This window comes from Lynx rufus, unplaced genomic scaffold (genome assembly GCF_022079265.1).
Source record: "Lynx rufus isolate CCGP_SWC_20201006 ecotype Redwood Valley unplaced genomic scaffold, mLynRuf1.p SCAF_4, whole genome shotgun sequence".
Taxonomy (NCBI): Eukaryota; Metazoa; Chordata; class Mammalia; order Carnivora; family Felidae; genus Lynx; species Lynx rufus.
The window spans coordinates 54,573,702-54,594,511 of NW_025814856.1; the positions used below are offsets into that span (position 1 = coordinate 54,573,702).

Consider the following 20,810-nt stretch of genomic DNA (forward strand, 5'->3'; position numbering starts at 1 on the left):
CATGCAGAAATGAAATGGGACCATTATTTTACAATACACAAAGGTCAACTCAAAATCAACTGAAGGCTTGAATGTAAGACCTGTAACCATAAAATTCCTAGAAGAACACATTAAAAAAATAGTAAACTCAACATCAGTTCTGGTGATCATTTTTTGGATTTGACACCAAAAACAAAAATAAACAAATCAAACCACATGGAACTGAAAAGCTTCTGCACAGCAAAAGAAACCATCAACAAAATGAAAAGACAAACTACTGAATGGGAGAAAATATCCGTAAATTATGTATCTGTTAAGGGGTTAATATTCAAAATACATAAAGAACTAGGGGGCGCTTAGGTGGCTCAGTCGATTAGGTATCTGACTCTTGATCTTGGCTCGGGTCATGATCTAGCAGTTCGTGGGTTAAAGCCCTGTGTTGGGCTCTGCGCTATCAGTGTGGAACCTGCTTGGGATTCTGTCTCTCTCCCTCTCTCCATGCCTCTTCCCCACATTCTCTTTCTCAAAATAAATAAACTTAAAAAAAAAAAAAAGAACTCAAACACCTCAACAGCAAAAGCAAACTTTAAAAAATGGGCAGAGGATCTGAATACTTATTTTCCCAAAGACGACAGAAAGTTGGCCAATAGGTATTGAAACAATGCTCAACATCACTCATCATCAAGAAAATCAAACCACAATGAGATAACCCCTCACACCAGTCAGAATAGCCAGTATCAAAAAAAAAAAAAAAAAAAAAAAAAGCAGTAACAATTGTTGGCAAGAATGTGGAGTAAAGGAACCCTCATGCACTGTTGGTGAGAATATAAACTAGTGCAGCCACTGTGGAAAACTGTAAGGAGGTTCCTCAAAAAAATAAAAATGGGGGGCGCCTGGGTGGCGCAGTCGGTTGAGCGTCCGACTTCAGCCAGGTCACGATCTCGCGGTCCGTGAGTTCGAGCCCCGCGTCAGGCTCTGGGCTGATGGCTCAGAGCCTGGAGCCTGTTTCTGATTCTGTCTCCCTCTCTCTCTGCCCCTTCCCCGTTCATGCTCTGTCTCTCTCTGTCCCAAAAATAAATAAATGTTGAAAAAAAAAAAATTAAAAAAAAAATAAATAAATAAAATAAAATAAAAATGGAAGTATCAATAATCCAGCAATTCCACTTCTGGGTATTTATCCAAGGAAAACAAAAATACTCACTCAAAAAAAGATATATGCACCCCAGGGGCACCTTGGTGGCTCCGTCGGTTAAGTGACTGATTTTGGCTCAGGTCATGATCTTGCAGTTCGTGAGTTTGAGCCCCGTGTTGGGCTCTGTGCTGACAGTTCAGAGCCTGGAGACTGTTTCAGATTCTGTGTCTCCCTCTCTCTCTGCCCCTCCCCTGCTCACACTCTGTCTCTCGCTCTCTCTCTCTCAAAAAAAGAAGAAACAACATTAAAAAATGCACCCCAAAGTTCACTGCAGCATTATTTACAATAGCCAACATATGGAAACAACCTAAGCGTCTGCTGATGGATGAACGGGTAAAGAAAATGTGGTAAATATGTGTGCATGTATATATGTATGTGTATTTATTTATATACAAATGAATACCTATTCAGCCATAAAAAAGGATGTAATTTTGCCATTTGTGACAACATAGACCCTGAAAGTAGTATGCTAAGTGAAATAACTCAGGCAAAGAAAGACAAATACTGTATGATCTCACTTATGGAATCTTAAAAAACAAAGCAAAACAAAATACACACACACACACACACACACATACACACGCTCAATGGATACAAAGCACAGACTGGTAGTTGCCCAAAGGGGGCAGGGGTGGGCAACAGAGGTCAAAAGGTACAGATTTCCAGTTACAAAGTAAATCATGAAGATGTAATACACATAATGGTGACTATAGTTTACTGAATTGCACACTAGAAAGTTGCTAAAAGTTTTCAACATAAGAAAAAAATTTCTAACCATGTATGGTGATCATTTCACAATCTACACAAATATCAAATCATTATGTTGTATACCTGAAGCTAATATGATACTATAGGCCAAAAAAAAATTACACACGGACATATCCTTTGTCCCAACAATCCTACACTGAGAAACTGATCTGACGGAAGTATTCTCGCAAGTGTTAAATTGAACAGGTAAAAAGTTATTCATTGCAGCATCCATAGACATCAAGAGAAAGAAGGAGCGGTTTCTACATGGAACTACCTCCAAAAGATGTTAAGAAAAAAGAATATAGGACAGTCTGGACAGAATGTCTACATGAATGAAAAATATGCTGTACATTATTTACACATGTGCTTTTGGTAGAGTGTGTCTGTGAAAGAACAAATAGCAATATGTAACAGTGGTTACCTCATGGGAGAGACCTGGGTGACTTGTGGAAGAGGAAGAAGGGAGGTGTATGGTTTACTCTATACTCTGCTTGGTGTGGTGTGATTTTGTTACAGCAATGAGTACCTGAGAGGGGCCAGGAGAACATCACAGTGAGAAAGGAGATGTCTGATGGCTGTGGACAAAGAAAGGGCAGAGAACAAGTACTGGCGTTCCAGAAGGGATGTGTAGGAATAAAGAGGTGGTAGAAGAGAGAAGTAGGGAAGCGGGTGCTATAAGGGCCCAAGTAAAGATTTCACACTCTAAAAAATATACATGAACAGGTGCACCTGTTTATAAGGAAATTTGCAGAGGCGCCTGGGTGGCTCAGTCAGTTAAGCATCCGACTTTGGCTCAGGTCATGATCTTGAGGTCCGTGAGTTCTAGCCTCGTGTCGGGCTCTGTGCTGACAGCTCAGAACCTAGAGCCTGCTTCAGATACTCTGTCTCCCTCTCTCTCTGTCCCTCACCTGCTCGTGCTCTGTCTCTCTCTCTCTCAAAAATTAAATAAACATTAAAAAAAATCATAAGGAAATTTGCAAACCACTGGCCTGGAAAGACTGCATCATGATGAAAACCTGTGAGATTTACTGAGAAGTCACCTTGCAATTGGATGGGTTCGATTATGCCTCATTCTCAGAGAAGTGGGTGCCCTCCTATGGCTCTTACCTCCTTCTCTCCTTCCACAGTCCCCACCCTAGACCTCTGTATCCTCAAAACAATAGCTTTTAACTCTAGCCACAAGGCTACTGCCCCCACTCTGAGGACTGCCACTCTTCTCACTCGGCCCCAAAGCCCCGTTGCAGCCATTAGGATGACAGGATACTGACAGACACAAGTCTATGTTCCAGATCACCCTCTACTGGACTGCATAACTAGGTATGTTGGCCACATTATCATTATTAAAAACAGTAACATAGGGGCGCCTGGGTGGTGCAGTCGGTTAAGCATCCGACTTCAGCCAGGTCACGATCTCGCGGTCCGGGAGTTCGAGCCCCGCGTCAGGCTCTGGGTTGATGGCTCAGAGCCTGGAGCCTGTTTCCGATTCTGTGTCTCCCTCTCTCTCTGCCCCTTGCCCGTTCATGCTCTGTCCCAAAAATAAACGTTGAAAAAAAAAAATTAAAAATTAAAAAAAAAATAAAATAAAATAAAAACAGTAACATAAATCCTGGAATGGAAGAAAACAGTTATAAAGGACTTAACTAAGACAACTGAATGACATTTTAGAATATAAACTATGGATTAGATAATGGTATGTTTCAATAATTAATTCCCTGATTTTGATAGCTGTATTGTGATTATGTAAGAAAATGTCATTGTTCTTAGGAAATACATACATATTCAGGGCAAAGAGGTGTGTTATTTCTATTCTCAAATGATTCAAAAAAATATACGTACATTTACTCAGAATGTTATAGCAAACAATTGGTTAAATTGGGGATATATATACAGGATTTCCATGTACTATTTTCTGTGTTTGGAATTATATAAAAATAAACCTTAAGAAAAATTATAAGTCATTTGCTAACATTGATATTTGCTTCCTATAAGTTTACAAGCATTATCTCACCTAATCCTTTTAAAATCCCATTAAACAGGTACTATTATTGTTGTCATTTTCTAGCTATAGAGGTTACAGAAACTTTCTTCAGAGTCACACAGCTGAGAGGAGATAAAATTTGATCCTAAGTCTGTTCCATTCAGAGCCAAAGATCCTAAATGTGACCTAGGTCTATCACCCTTACTGTATAATTTTTTCCTCTTAACCTTATCACAGAAGCCACCATTTGGGTTCCAAGCATTGTTATTCATGAAAACATCATAGCACTTATTCTCTTCCCAGGCCTCAGGGCATTGGAAATTCATGACTGAAGTCAGGGCTAGAAATGAAAACTTTATCGAAACCATTACCACCAACATCAAGAACCCAGAAATCATTCTATAACCTTAGTTTTCCTTAAAACACAAAACAAACAAAAAACAACAACAACAAAACCCTAAACCTTGAAATAGTTCAGTTGCACTTGTCCATTTTATTGACAGTTCATGATGAAAAGATTTTCAAGTATATTTACCATACGTAGAACTCATGCCTAAGAGTTATCCTCCCCAGAGAGACTAAAAGCTCAACACTAAGCATCTATTCTATAGGACTTCTGTTCAAGGGACCTTGCTACAATCCAGACAGGACAGCAGTGTCACCACAGGCCGACGACCAGGGCATGGGCTTAGCCCCTCTGTATGGAATGGGATGGTAGGATAGCCCTTGGGAAGAGATTCTTCTCATACCAATATGGGCGGAAATGTGCACTCTCTCAGTATATACACTAGCTACTGACAGTCTCTTGGGGAACTTTCTGTGTTCTCATCTGCCCTAAGGTGGTTGTGAGCCCATTATGTACAGGCCATGGTTGAATGCAATTAGCTCCTTTCCCAGTTGGGGCAGTTACATAGGCAGAATCCTAATATCTACTACATAAAACTATACAAGACCCATTTTCAAGTCATAGTGAGCAAAACAAAAGAGAAAAAATAATTTGGCTATGAAGTTCCTAATTCTGAGGAACAGTAAAACCTCTAATGTTGGGCCCATTACTTCTGAATTTCCAAACACTCAGATACGTGTTCCTTACTGGTGTGAGGTTAAAATGACTTATATGAGCTTCAGTGTTTATGATAAAATATTATACAATACAGACATAATGGGAATATAATCTTTAACTTCTTTCATTTACTTATTAGAACTCTTCTATGCTTACTTTATAATAGATAGTCCACAAAATCACTTTTTAGAATGGGTAAACATTATAGAAATTATGTAGTTATGGTATCATATTGTTCACTTATACCAACTTTGGAATAAACTGTAAATTGAAAGCAATCCTTTTACTCATTCACTCAAATTACCTGTATGCCCTGATAGTCTTTCAAATTTGTGTTATGTAACTAATGTTTTTTCTGCCATTCATCTTTGTTCATGTTTTTTGGTTTGGCCTTGTGATTCAGCTTGCTGAGGTAACTATGAGTCTTTAATCTGTGTCATCAATATATTATCTTTTCTTCTTGGCTTGTTGATTAAGATTTCAATACACATATCTTCCCTTTGTTCAATGGGCCAGAGGCAGCTTCAGAGCCTTGGGGAAGACTAAACTTCCCATAAGTGAGTATCAATTAGTAACAATAACACTAGTAATAATGGTTACTGTAATAGATAATTAGTACATACTGAACATCAGTATGTGCTAATCACTGTTCTAAGCACTTTACGAGCAATATCCCATTGATTGATTCCTCACAATAACCTTATGAGGTAAGTACTACTATCACATACATTTTCTAAACGAAAAAAGCAAGGCACTGAAAAGTTAACTTTCAAGGTCAAAATAGCTAGAAAGTGGGGCACTGAACTTGACTCCAAGTGGGGGCCCATACACTTAACTACTAGGATATACTGCCTCTCAATGTGGATGCACATAAGTAATAAAATGGCACTACATCCCAAGAATTTGAGACAGTTTAGACTTTTGCATTAAAAGTAGTAAGTTAGTTCAATCAATGTAAACTTTTCTTTTTTCTTTTTTAAGAATAAATGAGGTTGTACTATACTTGAGGCCCAAGAAGCACAACTCCTTAGTGAAATTCAAAGGCAGGTTTGTTCTAGAAAGGATTCAGAAGGCAGGTCTGCCTTTGGGCAGGTGGCTGGAACCAAGTGGGACTGGTGCAAGTACCTGAATGCGCTGAGGTGAGGCTACCGCAGAGTCGGTGGAGATTATCTGGATGCGCGGGGAGGGGCTGGTCATCCCTGGAGATTCCGGCCGAGAGGTCTGTGTCCGTGGTACCTGTGGGCAAGAAATGGGCTGGATCACAAGGGGGCTTACAAAAATGTCCGGTGGTAGCTGAGGACCATGCCTCTTGCTTTCACTGTGGCTTTGAGTAATACACTTGAGTAGTTTTGGTATTTGGACCCAGAATGACAAAGAAACCAATGAGATACTGCCACAGGATGGCCATAAGAAAATACAATCTTAAAAGAGTTACTTCTAATGTTGAAAATGCAAAAACCAACCAACCAACCCCTCCCCAAATAACCCCCCCCACAAAAACACAGGAATTTTCAAATCTGCTCATATAACTTTCATAAAAGAAAGTACCAAAGTACCTTTTTAGAAATGGTATTTGAATGTTTTCACTGTCCCCAAAACCAGCTGTAAAACACTCCTTTAAGATGACAGTTTCCAGAAGAAAGGCTCTCACAAACACCATAGAGGATGGCAAAAAAAACCCAGCAGTACGCTGAAAACTTCTGGGATCAGTACTTGTGAAAGAGTCCTGGCAATATCCCAGCCCCCCTGGGATGGGGCTGGGAAAAGCCCATCAGTTATACAAAGGTCTGGAATTTCGTCAATACCTACCAAAAGGCAAGGTTCAAGGTTCTGAGTGGTCACCTGGGCACCTGAGGTGGGCAGATACTTTTCCTTGAATAAAAGCACATCATGAACCAATGCTTTACAAACTCTTCCAAAAAACAGAAGACGGAACACTCCTCAAATTCATTCTATGACCAAAACTAGGCAAAGACATCACAAGAAAAGAAAACTACAGGCCAATATTCCTTATGAGTATAGATGTAACAATCCTGAACAAAACACTAGCAAACTGAATCCAGAGGCATATAAAAAAATCATATACCATAACTAAGTGGGATTTACCCCAAAAATGCATGATCGGTTCACCATATTAATTAAACAATGTAATACACTATATTAACAGAGAACAAAAGCCTCATCATCTCACACAGAAAAACCATCCAACAAAATCCAAATCCAATGCCATTTCATGATAAAAACATTCAACAAACTAGAAACTAGTAAGTTCTCAATCTGATAGAGTATCTATAAAATACTCACAGCTTAACAGAACACTTAATGGTGAAAGACTGACAGCTTTCTTCCTAAGATCAGGAACTAGACAAACATGTCTGCTTTTGCCACGTGAACTCAACACTGTACTGCAGGTTCTAGCCAGAGCAATTAGGGAAGAAAAAGAAAGAAAAGCATCCAGACTTGGAAATAAAGAAGGAATACTATTTCTATTTACAGAGAATATGATCATGACATGACATGATCATAGAGAAAGTCCTAAAAAAAAAAAACAAAAAACAAAAAACTATTAGAACTAGTAAATGAGTCCCAAGGTTGGAAGATACAAGATCAATATATAAAAATCAACTGTATTTCTATACAAGAGCAAGGAACAACCAGAAAATGAAATTAAGGAAGTATTCCCACCTCCAGAGCATTAAAAACAGGAATAAATACATCAAAAGAAACGTAACACTTATACACTGAAAACTGTACACATCATTGAAAGAAATTTAAGAAGGCCTAAATAAATGTAAAGGCATCTGTGTTCATGGGTCAGAAGATTAATACTGTTAAGCTCTTAATACTACTCAAACCAATCTACAGATTCAGCATAATTGCTATCAAAACTCTAGCTGCCTTTATTGCATAAATTGACAAGCTGATCCTAAAATTTTTATGAAAATCCAAGGCAATCAGAATAGCTCAAACAATCTTGAATGTTTTGGGGTGCCTGGCTGGCTCAATCAGTAGAGCATGCAACTTTCGGTCTTGGGGTTGTAAATCTGAACCCCACATGGGGTGTAGAGATTACTTAAAGATAAAATCTGTTGAAAAAAAAAAACCAACAAAACAATCATTAATTGTTCTGAGTTGGGAGGACTCACACTTCTTGATATCAAAACTTATCACAAAGCTACAATAATCAAAACAGTATGGTACTGGTATAAGAACAGATATTTAGACCAATAAAAATGAATAAAAAGCTCATAAATAAACCCTCACATATATGGTCAAATGATTTTCCACAAAAGTGCCATGACAGCTCAATGGGGAAAAGAGAGTCTTTTCAACAAAAGGTGATGAAGCAACTGGACACAACATACCATATGAATGAAACTGGACCCCTCCCTCATACCATCCAAGCAAATATTAACTCGAGAGAGGAAGGACTCTGGAAAAAGATGGCAGAGTGGGAAGCACCAGGAATTTGTCTCCCCACCAAACCTTAACTGCACAGGTAGAATCTGACTCATGTAACTATTTTGGAACTCTGGAGTCTATTGGATATTGAAGGCTTGCAACTTTCAGGGGAAGGCTTGGACAATAAGTTGTAGTTAGTTTCTCAATTTTGGCTTCTCTTAGCAGCTGGTAGCAGCTGCCCATCTTCCATGTCTACTCTGAAGCCATGGGCACATGTTCCAGAAACAGCTTGCATACAGCTTGTGGGAGCCCAGGTGGACAAAAGGATCCTTGTCCTCCACAAATACGCGGGATGTGTGCTCCAGTCGCTGATTGCTACTTCTAATCACAGAAGTGCAGAAAAAGAAGGGACAGCCATTGTTGCTGTACTTCCCCCTATTGTTGCAAGCCCCTCTGTTTCTAGCTTGAGTGACTTCCAGGGGCCTTAAAGTCCTGGATTATTTCTCCCCACTCCTCTATTTTTCTGTTTTTCCTCTTTTGGGATCCAAACATTAAAGACAAGGACATTCCAGAGCAAATGCATATACAGGAAAAAATAGACAGTGACTGTACATGCCTAGGGGAAGGCACAGGTCTGAGAAAAGACCTCAGAAGTCCTTAAGTTTATACGTCAGGATGATCCTTAGCACAGAGACAGCCTAAATATTAAAAAACAAAAATAAAAACAGTAACAAAAAACAGCAAATTCTAGGAAGGGGGTAGAATCAGATTCCCAGAGTTACCACATTAATAGATTCAAATATCAAGTTTTCAACAACAAAAAAATCACAAGGCATAAAAACAAACTGGAAAGTATGGGCTATCTAAAAGAAAAAAATAAATCAACAGAAATGATTGCTGAAAAATCTCTGATGTCAGGTCTACTAGACAAAGACTTTAAAAACAACTATCTGAAAGTTACTCAAAAAGCTAAAGGAAGATGGGCAGTAGCCAGAACCCAAAAGGGATTAAAAAAACAAAAACAAAAACAAAAATCCTAAAGAGAAACCAAAAATAAACTCTGGAGCTGAAAAGTAAAATAACTGAAGTGAAAAATTCACTAGTGGGATTCAAAATCAGATTTGATCAAGCAGAATAATTAAAAACCTTGAAGACAGAACAATGGAAATTAGAGTCTGAAAAGCAAAACAAAACAACAAAAACATTGAAGAAAGCTGACCAGTGTTACGGAGCCTACAGGCCATCAAGTAGACCAACATATGCACTGTGGGAGTCCATGAGGAGGAGAGAGAGAGAGAAAGGGGCAGAGAGAATATTTGAAGAAATAATGCCAGAAAACTCCCCAAATCTGAAGAAAGACATGAACAACATAAATACCTAAGCAGTTCAATGAATTCTATATAAGAGGACCTCAAAGACACATTATAATCAAACTTTCAAAAAACAAAGACAAAGAATGCTAAAAGCAGCGAGAGAGAAGTAACTCACATACAAGGGAACAATTATGTTACTTGCAGATTTCTCACTGAAAACTGTGGAGGTTGGGGCGCCTAGGTGGCTCAATCGGTTGAGCGTCCAACTTTGGCTCAGGTCATGATCTCACGGTTTGTGAGTTCGAGCCCCGCGTTGGGCTCTGTGCTGACAGCTCTGAGCCTGGAGCCTGCTTTGGATTCTGTGTCTCCCTCTCTCTCTGCCCCTCCCCCACTCATACTCGCTCTCACTCTCTCTCTCTCTCTCTCTCTCAGAAATAAACATTAAAAAAAAAAAACTGTAGAGGTCAGAAGATAGTGGGCTGATATATTCCAAGTGTTCAAAGAAAAGAACTAGCAACCAAGAATCTTATACCTGGAAAAACTGCCCTTCAAAAGTGAGGGAAAAATTAAGACATTTCCAGATAAACAAAAGCTGAGAGAGTTCATGATCAGTAGACCCACCCTGCAAGAAATGCTCAAGGGAGTCCTGCACAGTGAAATGAAAGGTCATTAGACACTAATCTGAAGCTACCTGGAGAAATAAAGATCTCAAGAAAGGTAAATACACGGGTAATTATAAAAGCTAGTATTATTGTAACAATGGCTTATAATGTATTTTTTGTTTCCTACATGATTTAAAAGACTAACATGTTTAAAGAAAAAAAACTGGGGCGCCTGGGTGGCTCAGTCGGTTAAGTGTCCGACTTAGGCTCAGGTCATGATCTCACGGTCCGTGAGTTCGAGCCCCGCGTCGGGCTCTGTGCTGACCGCTCAGAGCCTGGAGCCTGTCTCAGATTCTGTGTCTCCCTCTCTCTCTGATCCTCCCTTGTTCATGCTCTGTCTCTCTCTGTCTCAAAAATAAATAAACGTTAAAAAAATTAAAAAAAAAAAAGAAAGAAAAAAAACTATTAGTGTAAAAGCTTGTATTATTGTAAGTTTGGTTAGGAACTCCAAATCTTGCTTTCTACATAATGCATTTAAAATAATTATTAGTTTATGTTTTGGAACACATAATATACAAAGATGTAATTTTGTGACATGAACCAAAAGGGATAAGAACAGAGCTCAAAGGAGGAAAGTTTTTGTGTATCACTGAAGTTAAGCTGGTATAAATTCAAACTAGAGTGAATGGATGTTAAATATAATTACCATGGTAACCACAAAGAAAATAGCTATAAAATATACAAAAGGAAATGAAAAAGGATTTTAAACATCTTACTACACACACAAAAAATCAACTGAATACAAAAGATAGGAATGTAAGAAATGGGGAACAAAAAAAGCTTTATAAGGCATACAAAAAAACAAATAACAAAATGACATATAAGTCCCTCCTTATCGTAATTCTCTAAATGCAAATACATTAAACTTTCCATTCGAAAGAGAGATTGGCAGAATGTATAGAAACTCATGTTCCAACTATATGCTATCTACAAGAAACTCATTTTAGAACCAAGACAGAAATAGAACCAAATGACACAAATACCTAGAAAATAAAAGGAAGGAGAAAGATATTCCATACAAATAGTAACCAAAAGAACCACAGGTGGCTGTACTAATATCAAACAAAATAAACTAAATTTTAAAAGGTTACAAGAGACAAAGAAGGACACTATACATTAACAAAAGGTTTCAATGTAGCAAGAAGATGTAACAATTACATTTACACATCTAATAACAGACCACAAAAATATGTGAAGAAAAAACTGACAGAATTTAAGGGAGAAATAGTTCTGCAATAATGGCTGGAGACTTTGAGGTACCTTGGGCTTGGTCAGTCAAGTATCTGACTTCAGCTCAGGTCATGGCCAGTTAAGCATCTGACTTCGGCTCAGGTCACAATCTCGTGGTTTGTGAGTTTGAGTCCAGCATTAGGCTTCATGTTGACAGTGCAGAGTCGGCTTAGGATTCTCTCTCTCTCTCCTCCTCTCCTTGCCCCTACCCCACTTGTACTCTTTCTCTCTTAAAATAATAAATAAACTTTATAAAAAAAAATAGTTGGAGACTTCAATACCCCAATCTGAATAATGGACAGAACAGACAGACATAGTATATGCAAAGAAATAGAGAACTTAATACAACAAACCAACCACACACTATACAGAACACTTTACCCAGAAACAACAAATACTCAGAAAAATTTCTCAGGTACACATGGGACATTCTCTAGGACGGACCAGGTGAGGTCACAAGTTAAACTTCAACAGATTTTAAAAGACAGGTAACATACAAGGTATCTTCTCTGACCATAAGGGAATAAAGTTAGAAATCATCAACAGAGTGAACCAAGAAATGTCCCAAACATGTGGAAATTAAACAATACTTTCTTGGTGTTGGATCAAAGAGGAAATTATAAGGGAAATTAGAAAAAGGTTACAGATGGATGAAAACAAACAAAACATTTATAGGACAATGTGAAAGCAGTGTTAAGGGGTAAATTTATGAACTATAAATGTTTTGATTAAAAAACCAGAAAGATTTCAAGTGAACAATGTAACTTTATAACTTACAGAACTAGAAAAAGAATAAACTGAACCAAAGCTAGCCGGAGACAGGAAATAATAAAGATTATCACAGAGATAAAAGAAATACAGAAAAATAGAGAAAAATCAACTAAAACAAAAGTTGGTTCTTTGAAAAGATCAACAAAATTGACTAATCTGTAGCTAGATGGACTAAAGGAAAAAAAAAAAAGAGAAAAGACTGCGATTACTAAAATCAGAAATGAAAGTGAAGACATTACTATCAATTCTATAGAACCATAAGGATTATAAGAGAATATTAAGAACAGCTCTATGCCAACAAAATTGTTGGCATCAGATGGACAAAGGCCTAGAAACACAAAACCTACCATGACTAAATCATGAAGAAATATAAAATATGAATAGATCTATAACTATGAAGGAGACTGAACCAATTATCAAAAATTTCCCCACAAAGAAAATCCCTGGACCTGATGGCTCACTTGTGATTTCAACCAAACCTTTAAAGAAAAACTAGTATTAAGCCTTCTCAAACTTTCCCCAAATACTGAACAGGAACACTTCCTAACTCCTTCTATGAGGCTAGCATTACCCTGATACCAAAGCCAGACAAAGACACTACAAGAAAACTACAGACCAGTATCTCTTATGAACTGATACAAAAATCCTCAACAAAATACTAGCAAACAGAACTCAGCAGCATACTAAAATGATTAAACACCTTGACATGAAATGGGATTTATTCCTGTAACACAAGGTTCAAAATACAAAATCAATGTGACATACCATGTTAGCAGAATTAAAGCGGGGGTGGGGGAGAATCACACAATCACCTCAATGGCTGGAGAAAAAGCATTTCATGATAAAAACACTCAACAAACTAGGAACACAAGAAAACTATCTCCACATAATAAAACTATATGAAAAACTCACAGTGAATATCATACTCAATGGTGAAAGATATGAAAGTTTTTCCTTAAGATAAGGAACAAAGCAAGGATGCCTGCTTTTACCACTTCTACTCAATCTAGTACTAGAAGTTCTAGCCAGAGCAATTAGGCAAGAAAAGGAAAGAAAAGGCATCCAAATCGTAAATAAGAAGTAAAAAATAATCTGTTTGCAAATGATATGATCAAGCATTCCCCATCAAGAAAAAGTCTGTTAGAAAAAGTCTGTTAGAGTTTTGGTTGAATCTATTGTTACCCTGTGAGTTAATTCTACCAATTTCAGATATATGGAATTCTTAACTGATTGAATAATATGCTAATTTTCTGGTTTAGATACTCACTTTACCTGTAAAACATTGTAAAGCAATCAACATAATATGAGTACCACAGACTATGGAATCAGATAGAGCTGGGCTCTGAAACATGTACTATCACCCTAAGCAAGCCACCTAAACCCTCTAAACTTCAGTTTCCTGAAATTTAACATGGATATATTGTTACTACTTTATGAGACTGATGAGAGGGACAATGAATGTTAAGTATTAATTCCATTCAACACTTAGTAGCTATTAACACTATCACAAACTTCCTGAAAATTTCTCTAAAATCTGAGTTATAGTGTACAAATATTAATGTCACATGTGATAAAGTGTACTAGTGAGGCTCTCCTTGACCAGAAAATTATTTTTGTTCTTAGTAAAAAGTATTAAATCCTACCTCATATCATCTACAGAAAAAAAAATTTTTTTAATGTTTATTCATTTTTGAGAGACAGAGACAGACAGAGCATGAGTGGGGGAGGGGCAGAGAGAGAGAGAGACACACAGAATCCGAAACAGAACCCCAGGCTCTGAGCTGTCGGCACAGAGCCCGATGCGGGGCTTGAACCCACGGACAGCGAGATCATGACCTGAGCCAAAGTCGGATGCTCAACCAACTGAGCCACCCAGGCACCCCCCCCCCAAATTTAATGGGCAAAAGAGTTGAACAGACATTTCTCCAAAGAAAATATTCAAATGGCCAATACGGCGAAGAAAATTGCTCAACATCATTAATCATTAGGGAAATGTAAATCAAAACCACATTAAGATATCATTTCCCATGCATTAGGATGGTTATAATCAAAAAGAGGGATGCCTGGGTGGCTCAGTTGGTTAAACATTCAACTCTTGGTTTTGGCTCAGGTCATTCACGATTTGTGGGTTTGAATCCCGCATCAGGTTCTGCGCTGGTAGTGCAGAGCCTGCTTGGGATTCTCTCTCTCTCTCTCTCTCTCTCTCTCTCTCTCTGCCCCTCCCCTGCTTGCATCCTCTCTCTCTCAAAATAAATAAACTCAAAAAAAAAAAAAAAGAGTAACAGCATTCAAAAAGTATTTCATCGGGTCTCAAAGAAGGTTTCTGTGTTAGTAAGCCAGAGAAGCTCTTGTCTGTGCTTCACTTGAACCTGCTATGTGTTAACCCTGTGCCACCCTAGAGCTTGCTGCATGCTGTTGTACAATCAAAAGCAGTTCTCCCCTCTAGCATCTGTTGGGCAAGATGGACAGCTATAGTGGAAGAAGCACAGGTTGGGTGCTAAGTCTGCTTTTTGCCAACTTTGGTATGAGCTGCAGTTGATTCAAGTGAGTTTACCTCACCTGTTGAAGGACATGCTTGCAAATTTATGATTCCTTTTGTATGAGATGCCCAAAGGCCTCTAAAATTTGTCTGAGATGCGGTACAGATCATGTTGGCAATGTTGCCTGGTAGTTCAGTAATAAATTCAGATTGGATGAACAACCCAAAATATCCCTCATATTTATTAGAGGGATGATTAACTCTGAAAGTGACAGGTTAATGGGAAAATACTTGGGGTCCCCCACTCCCGTGGCCTTTAGAGAGAAGGTGTGTTCTAGTGGCAGCAGGGGCAGTTTAGATATGATCTGGCTTGAAGGCAAAGTCCTGCCATGATGGGACTGCTCAGAAATTCTTGCAGCTGTGTGAATTTAGAGACTGACATTATAAACACACATCAAGGTGGGGAATATATTTTTTTTTTTTCCAGAAGCATATTGTTGAGTATCATTTAGCACAGTTGTAGGAAGTCAATTTGGTAACAGGACATAAAAATATTAGATGTATTTCTGACGAGTGGAAGCATCTCCTTTCCATCCTTTCCTGCTTATCTTTTCAGTGCCCGATGTCAGTCTTGGCCCTCTGCCTTAGCCTACTTTCAACTCCCTCGATCTGCTCAAGTTGCAAAGGACAGGATCATTAGTTCATACTGAATGAAAAATATAAATGCCTGGCAATACCCAGGTGTGTGTACCCTGGCCAGAGCACCTGCATTTTGACAGGAAAAATTGCCAGTCCAAAGGACTCAATTAAACCACAAGCAAGCAGGGTGTGAAAGTATGTTTGGACATAGGTGTTCCAGGGCATGGTCTCTTGACTCACATTTAAAAGGGTAAAAATCAGCTCTTCTATTTTGCATCCTTTGTAAAGTGAATTGTGCTTCCCCAACATACAAATATTTACAGTCTAATGAGTTTAATAAAAGCCCTGCTCCTCAGGCCAGCCTTTTCTGATCCCTCAGGTTGGTATACATGTTCTGTTCTAGGTGCCGAGAGTTCCTGCATCTCAGCACTCTCCACAAGGCACCTACTGTAACTGCTTAAGTCTACCTCAGAGGGCAGTAGGAAACACTTCCTACTTTTCCTTTTTTCCCAAGGCTAGGTTCATTTTAGGGCCACAATGCTTGCTTAATGAATGAACAATTACTAACTTTAGGAATGAGTAAGAAATCTGTTTTATAGTCCTTGGTCCTAAACTGTGCCAAGACCTTTTTCTCTTACTCCACTCTTATGCCTGTCTGCTAATCAGACATCCTGCAGGTACTGCACAACACCTGCCCTGGCAGTTTATTACATAAAGCAAGGCGTACAGGCTTTCACTGACACACCTGGGTTTATGAGGCTGATGGGAAAGTTCATACATTTTCACCCTGGAGTGAGAACCTTCTCTATTCCATTGTAAGACGGTATTGCTGTAGCAGCACTTTTTAAAGGAATAAATTCTTAGGAAAAATTTCTATGGTGATTACATGCTAAAAGATAGACATTTAGGTTGAAAAGAATGCCCACAGCATTGAGCTAAGGAGCAAATATTAAGAGTTTCTAAATCTATAATTTATTCTGAGTTTTGGCTGCAACATTCCCATGGGTTATTAATAGGGCAACCAAGTTCACACCCTGTGAAAAAAACAGATCATGCAGACCCAATATGTTACGAATCTCAACCACAAACTTCTGACTTCTCAACATTCCCAGTGAAATTATGAACAAAGTAAATGCCTAAGTAGGGTAAAGGGTTTCAGGCACTGACACCTCCAGCCTGAATTGAAATGTATACCACACCCTCCTTTTATTTCAAAGGGCCATTATAGTAAGTGTAGTGAAGGGTCAATGGGCAAAGAGTTAAGTCCTCTTTGTGCTGCAACTTGCACCAGAGTGCACAGGAGTGTTGATCTTCAAAGTGCTCATTGCTCACCTCATACAAAGGATTAGGACCTTACAATGCCAGTGTGCTGTGTTCCTAAAAAATAAATTATCTTGATGACTGGTAACTCCCAGGCTCTTCTTTAAACTAAAGTCAATTAAGGATTCAAAACTGAACATTACAAATCAGCCTCACTGATTCATATCAGAGTTGATTAACCAGTTTTTAAATTTTCCAGTTGATAATGTTTAAAAAGATAGAACTATAACCCTAAATTTCTTGGCACAAAAACAAAGATCCACACAGTCAACAACCACTACCCACCCACATTATATAAAAACAATGAGGTGTTAAGAGCAACTCTCTGTTCATAAGCAGGTCAGTCTGTTGAAAATAAACAAGGAAGCAGCTTTTGCCCTATTTAATTTAACCAGCATAATCAAATACAAGTTCCTACGAAGACATAACTTGCTGGGTGCTAATAAGCACAGCAACAGACACTAAATGGAATTCCTTCATATACATACCAGGCATTTAAATCCACTGTTCTTTTGCCAACTGCTCTAAAAACAAGTACCTATGAAACATACTGCTTTTCAAGGAGGCTTCCCCCAGAAACACAGAGAATGAGAACAGGCTTCAAAATTGCAGTCTTGTTGTTCTTAGGACCCTTAAAACTTACCATGCCAATGGCTCCCTCCAGCTTTATTTACATTTTTCCTCAGCAACCTCCCAGGCCAGAGAGCCCCACCAAAAGGGTTGGTTGGGGAAGCGCAGGCATTTGCTTTCAAACCGCCAGTGCAGATTCCATTCACCAAAACCAGACAGAGCTGTTTAAAGATGCCCTCTCTACGACCCTGCTTGCTGAAGGTCAAGTACACTATCACTCCCTGTAACCAAGGAAGCAAAATTGACATGTTCCTGCCGTTTCACCAGCTGCTAAAGCAGTTTGTCTAATAATATGATTAATTGCTTCTAGGGAAGATGTACTTTGCTTTACAAAGTTCTCCCTTCACCTAGGTTGCTGCCTTTACTAAATGTTCCCCCCACCCACCCCCCGCTCCACCAACTTCCCCTTAAAGACCATCTTTCCTGAACTGAGAGCTCCTGAGAGCATGTTACCATGGAATCTAACCAACTCAAAACAGTCCTAAAACTATAAAGAGTGGAGGTAAGATTTGGAGAACTCAGAAATACCACATTCTGCATATAGCATTTTCAACTTCACAGTACATCAAGCCAACATTTTTAAAGACATGGGGTCTTTGCAAATTACTACACCATTCAAAGGGAAGGCAACATAACAATCACAAGAATAATAGCACTGGGCACATTTAACAAATATTTTACTACACCCACCCAATATGTGCCAGGCTTATGAGTACAGGTCAGAGTTCTAGCCCCTGTAGCCTCCTATACTCGCAGGAAGGCGAGCACATGTAGTCAGTGCAAATGAGGATGCTGTATGTAGTAACTGGCCACGGAATGGCTCAAGTCTCAGTGTCAGCCCTCCCCCGCAGGCCACAGAGGAAAGAGCTTCTGAGGTCACTGTTAGAGGTGGGGCTGTAACTAATACTCAGATCCTCTGGCTGCTAGACAAGAGCACCTGTCTCTAAGCCAAGCTGTAGCCTTCTGTTTGACATGTAACTTAACTACCTGTTTCAATACCTGGGCAAAGAACTAATATAAAGTGAATGCTGGCCAATCACCAAAAACAGACAAAACAAATGAAAGCCGGGGGGGGGGGGGGGAGTAGGAAGAAAGAGGTTTTAGGGATATTTACTTTTATATAGGATAAGAGGAGGGAACTGATAGAGTAAGGAAATTTTTAATAGTAAGTTCACTGTGTTATAAACAATGAATTTCTACTCCACAGAAGTTTGTATACGTACTAACTTAATACAATCTAAGTTAAAGGAATATGCCACCTATTTTTTAGGTTCTGGCACAAACCTAGGCATCCCAACCTAAAAGGGAAAAATTAATTCAGGAGTAAAAAAAGAGAGGATTCTCCTTTTTACCTATTTTTTTTTACATTAGAGAGACAGCGTGTGTGCTCAAGTGGGGGACAGTGAGAGAGAATCTAAAGCAGAGAGCATGGAGCCTGAGATGCAGGGCTTGATCCCACGACCCTGGGATCATGACCTGAGCTGAAATCTAGAGTCGGACGTTCAACCAACTGAGCTACTCCGGCGCCCTAAGGATTCTCCTTTTTTAAAAAGGAAACTAAAAGTCCCCCTACCTCAACAACTATTTAAAGTTCTAAGAAACGTAACATTCAGTGAAGCTAATAAGTGATGTGTAAAATGAAAGATTAATACAAAGAAGCAAAAAGCTCCAAGGCCCAACTGTTCAGGTCAATAGGTCTGTTCTTCTCATCATAAAAATCTGTTCACGCCCTCTGATCTGGTGATTCTACTTCTGGGAATCCACCTTACATAAACTATCCTAAATACAGAAATGGCTTTATCAGTGTGTGCTCCTAAATTATTTTTCTAGGGAATACAGGAATTCCCTCTCTCAGGGGTCTGGATAAAGTAGAGCCCACCTTCAACTGTAGAAGCAGAAAGTGACAGATACTTGCAGGTCTAGCTTACCTTAGTGGGCAGCGGGGTTGATCAGATGTTCGTGCTGAGACTACTGGCAGCAGGAACCCCGTGGCCAGCCTAGGCAGTGTTGTGGTGTATAGCCATAGCTTCACCAAACTGGCTCTTTGGTGAGATTTGTTTTCATAGCTGCAAAGCTACATTTCTAGTCCTCCTGTAACTCTGTCAAGTTAATCCAATCCTTTCCCACACATAGTTTAACTCCATGTTTTTTAAGAATCCTATTTTTTTTAAAATCAGCAACAGCTGGTTTTTCTTGTTTGTTTTGGGCACCCTCAACTGGTAAAGAATGGATGTATTTAACCTAAAGGTCAGAATCAACTTAAATGTCCCAAACTAGGAGATAGGCTAGTAAATTATTCTACACTCCCTTGATACAATATTATGTAGCTATGAAAAATGTTGGTTATGCAGGCTATGTAGCAACCTGTGGAAAGGATATTTACATTTATTCTGTCAAACAACAATCTATGTGTGCACACTGATTACAGCTGGATGACGTGCATGTGAAAAGAAGACCAAAAAAGAATATGCTTATTCATTCAATAAAGAAATCTTAATATTGAGTGCTTACTATGTTCCAGGCACTCGAAAGTGTTTTAGACACTGGGAAGACAAACAGCAAGTGAAACAAAGTTCCTGCCTTTCTGCAACTTACATTCTATTGTGATAAATAAAAAAGTATATATGTTTTTTATTTTATTATTTGTATTATTTTTTTAATGTTTATTTATTTTTGAGAGAGACATAGTGGGAGCGGGGAAGAGGCAGAGAGAGGGAGACACAGACTCTGAAGCAAGCTCCAGGCTCTGAGAGCTGTCAGCACAGAGCCTGATGCAGGGCTTGAACTCACGAACTGTGAGATCACGACCTGGGCTGAAGTCGGAAGCTTAACCAACCGATCCACCCAGGTGCCCCTATGTTTTTTAGATAATGATAAGCATTTTGGAGAAAAGTGTGACCGAGGTGGAAATGGTTATTTTATACAAGAAGTGATAAAGTAATAAAATGATAATGTTAAGATGTGTTCAAATATAGAAATATGGCTTTCTTTTCTCCTCTGCAAATTTTCCAGCATGTTCTACCACTTTCATAATCAATTAAAAAAAAATAATTTCCAAAAAAGTTACCTTTTAAAACCAGCAAATATTGCTAGACTTTGGTATTATGAATGATCTTATTTTCTACCCCAAGTCTGATATAATGAGTGTTCTTCATACTTTTCTTCATTTTAAAAAGAAAAACTTTTCTACGCATTCAGGAAAATATATGTATTTTTTTGTAAGATGAGATTCTACTGTGAAAAAGAATTCTCGGTCTCCTTGTCCTTTGAAGGACTGCTACTGAAGATATTTTAAAACCATGCTATATTTCTGCAACTACAAATCTAAACTGAACCATCCTGGTAGGCAGCTAGTTACAGGGAAACTCATTACACTTAGAACACCAGCTCCTGTCTGGGTGG

At 38.7% G+C, this 20,810-nt stretch overlaps 1 protein-coding gene across 3 annotated transcripts in view; it reads right to left on the minus strand.

Moving 5' to 3' along the window:
• NR2C2 (nuclear receptor subfamily 2 group C member 2) overlaps positions 1 to 20,810 on the minus strand; it is a 100,152-nt gene that overhangs the window by 43,086 nt on the left and 36,256 nt on the right. For 2 of the 3 annotated variants that reach the window (XM_047097060.1, XM_047097059.1), the window contains one exon: positions 6,088 to 6,198. In XM_047097060.1, the coding sequence (XP_046953016.1) occupies positions 6,088 to 6,159 (72 nt within the window). In that variant the 5' untranslated portion in view covers positions 6,160 to 6,198. Of the gene's footprint in view, positions 1 to 6,087; positions 6,199 to 6,771; positions 6,812 to 20,810 lie in introns of those variants that run through there. The other variant, XM_047097061.1, reaches the window with a different exon arrangement.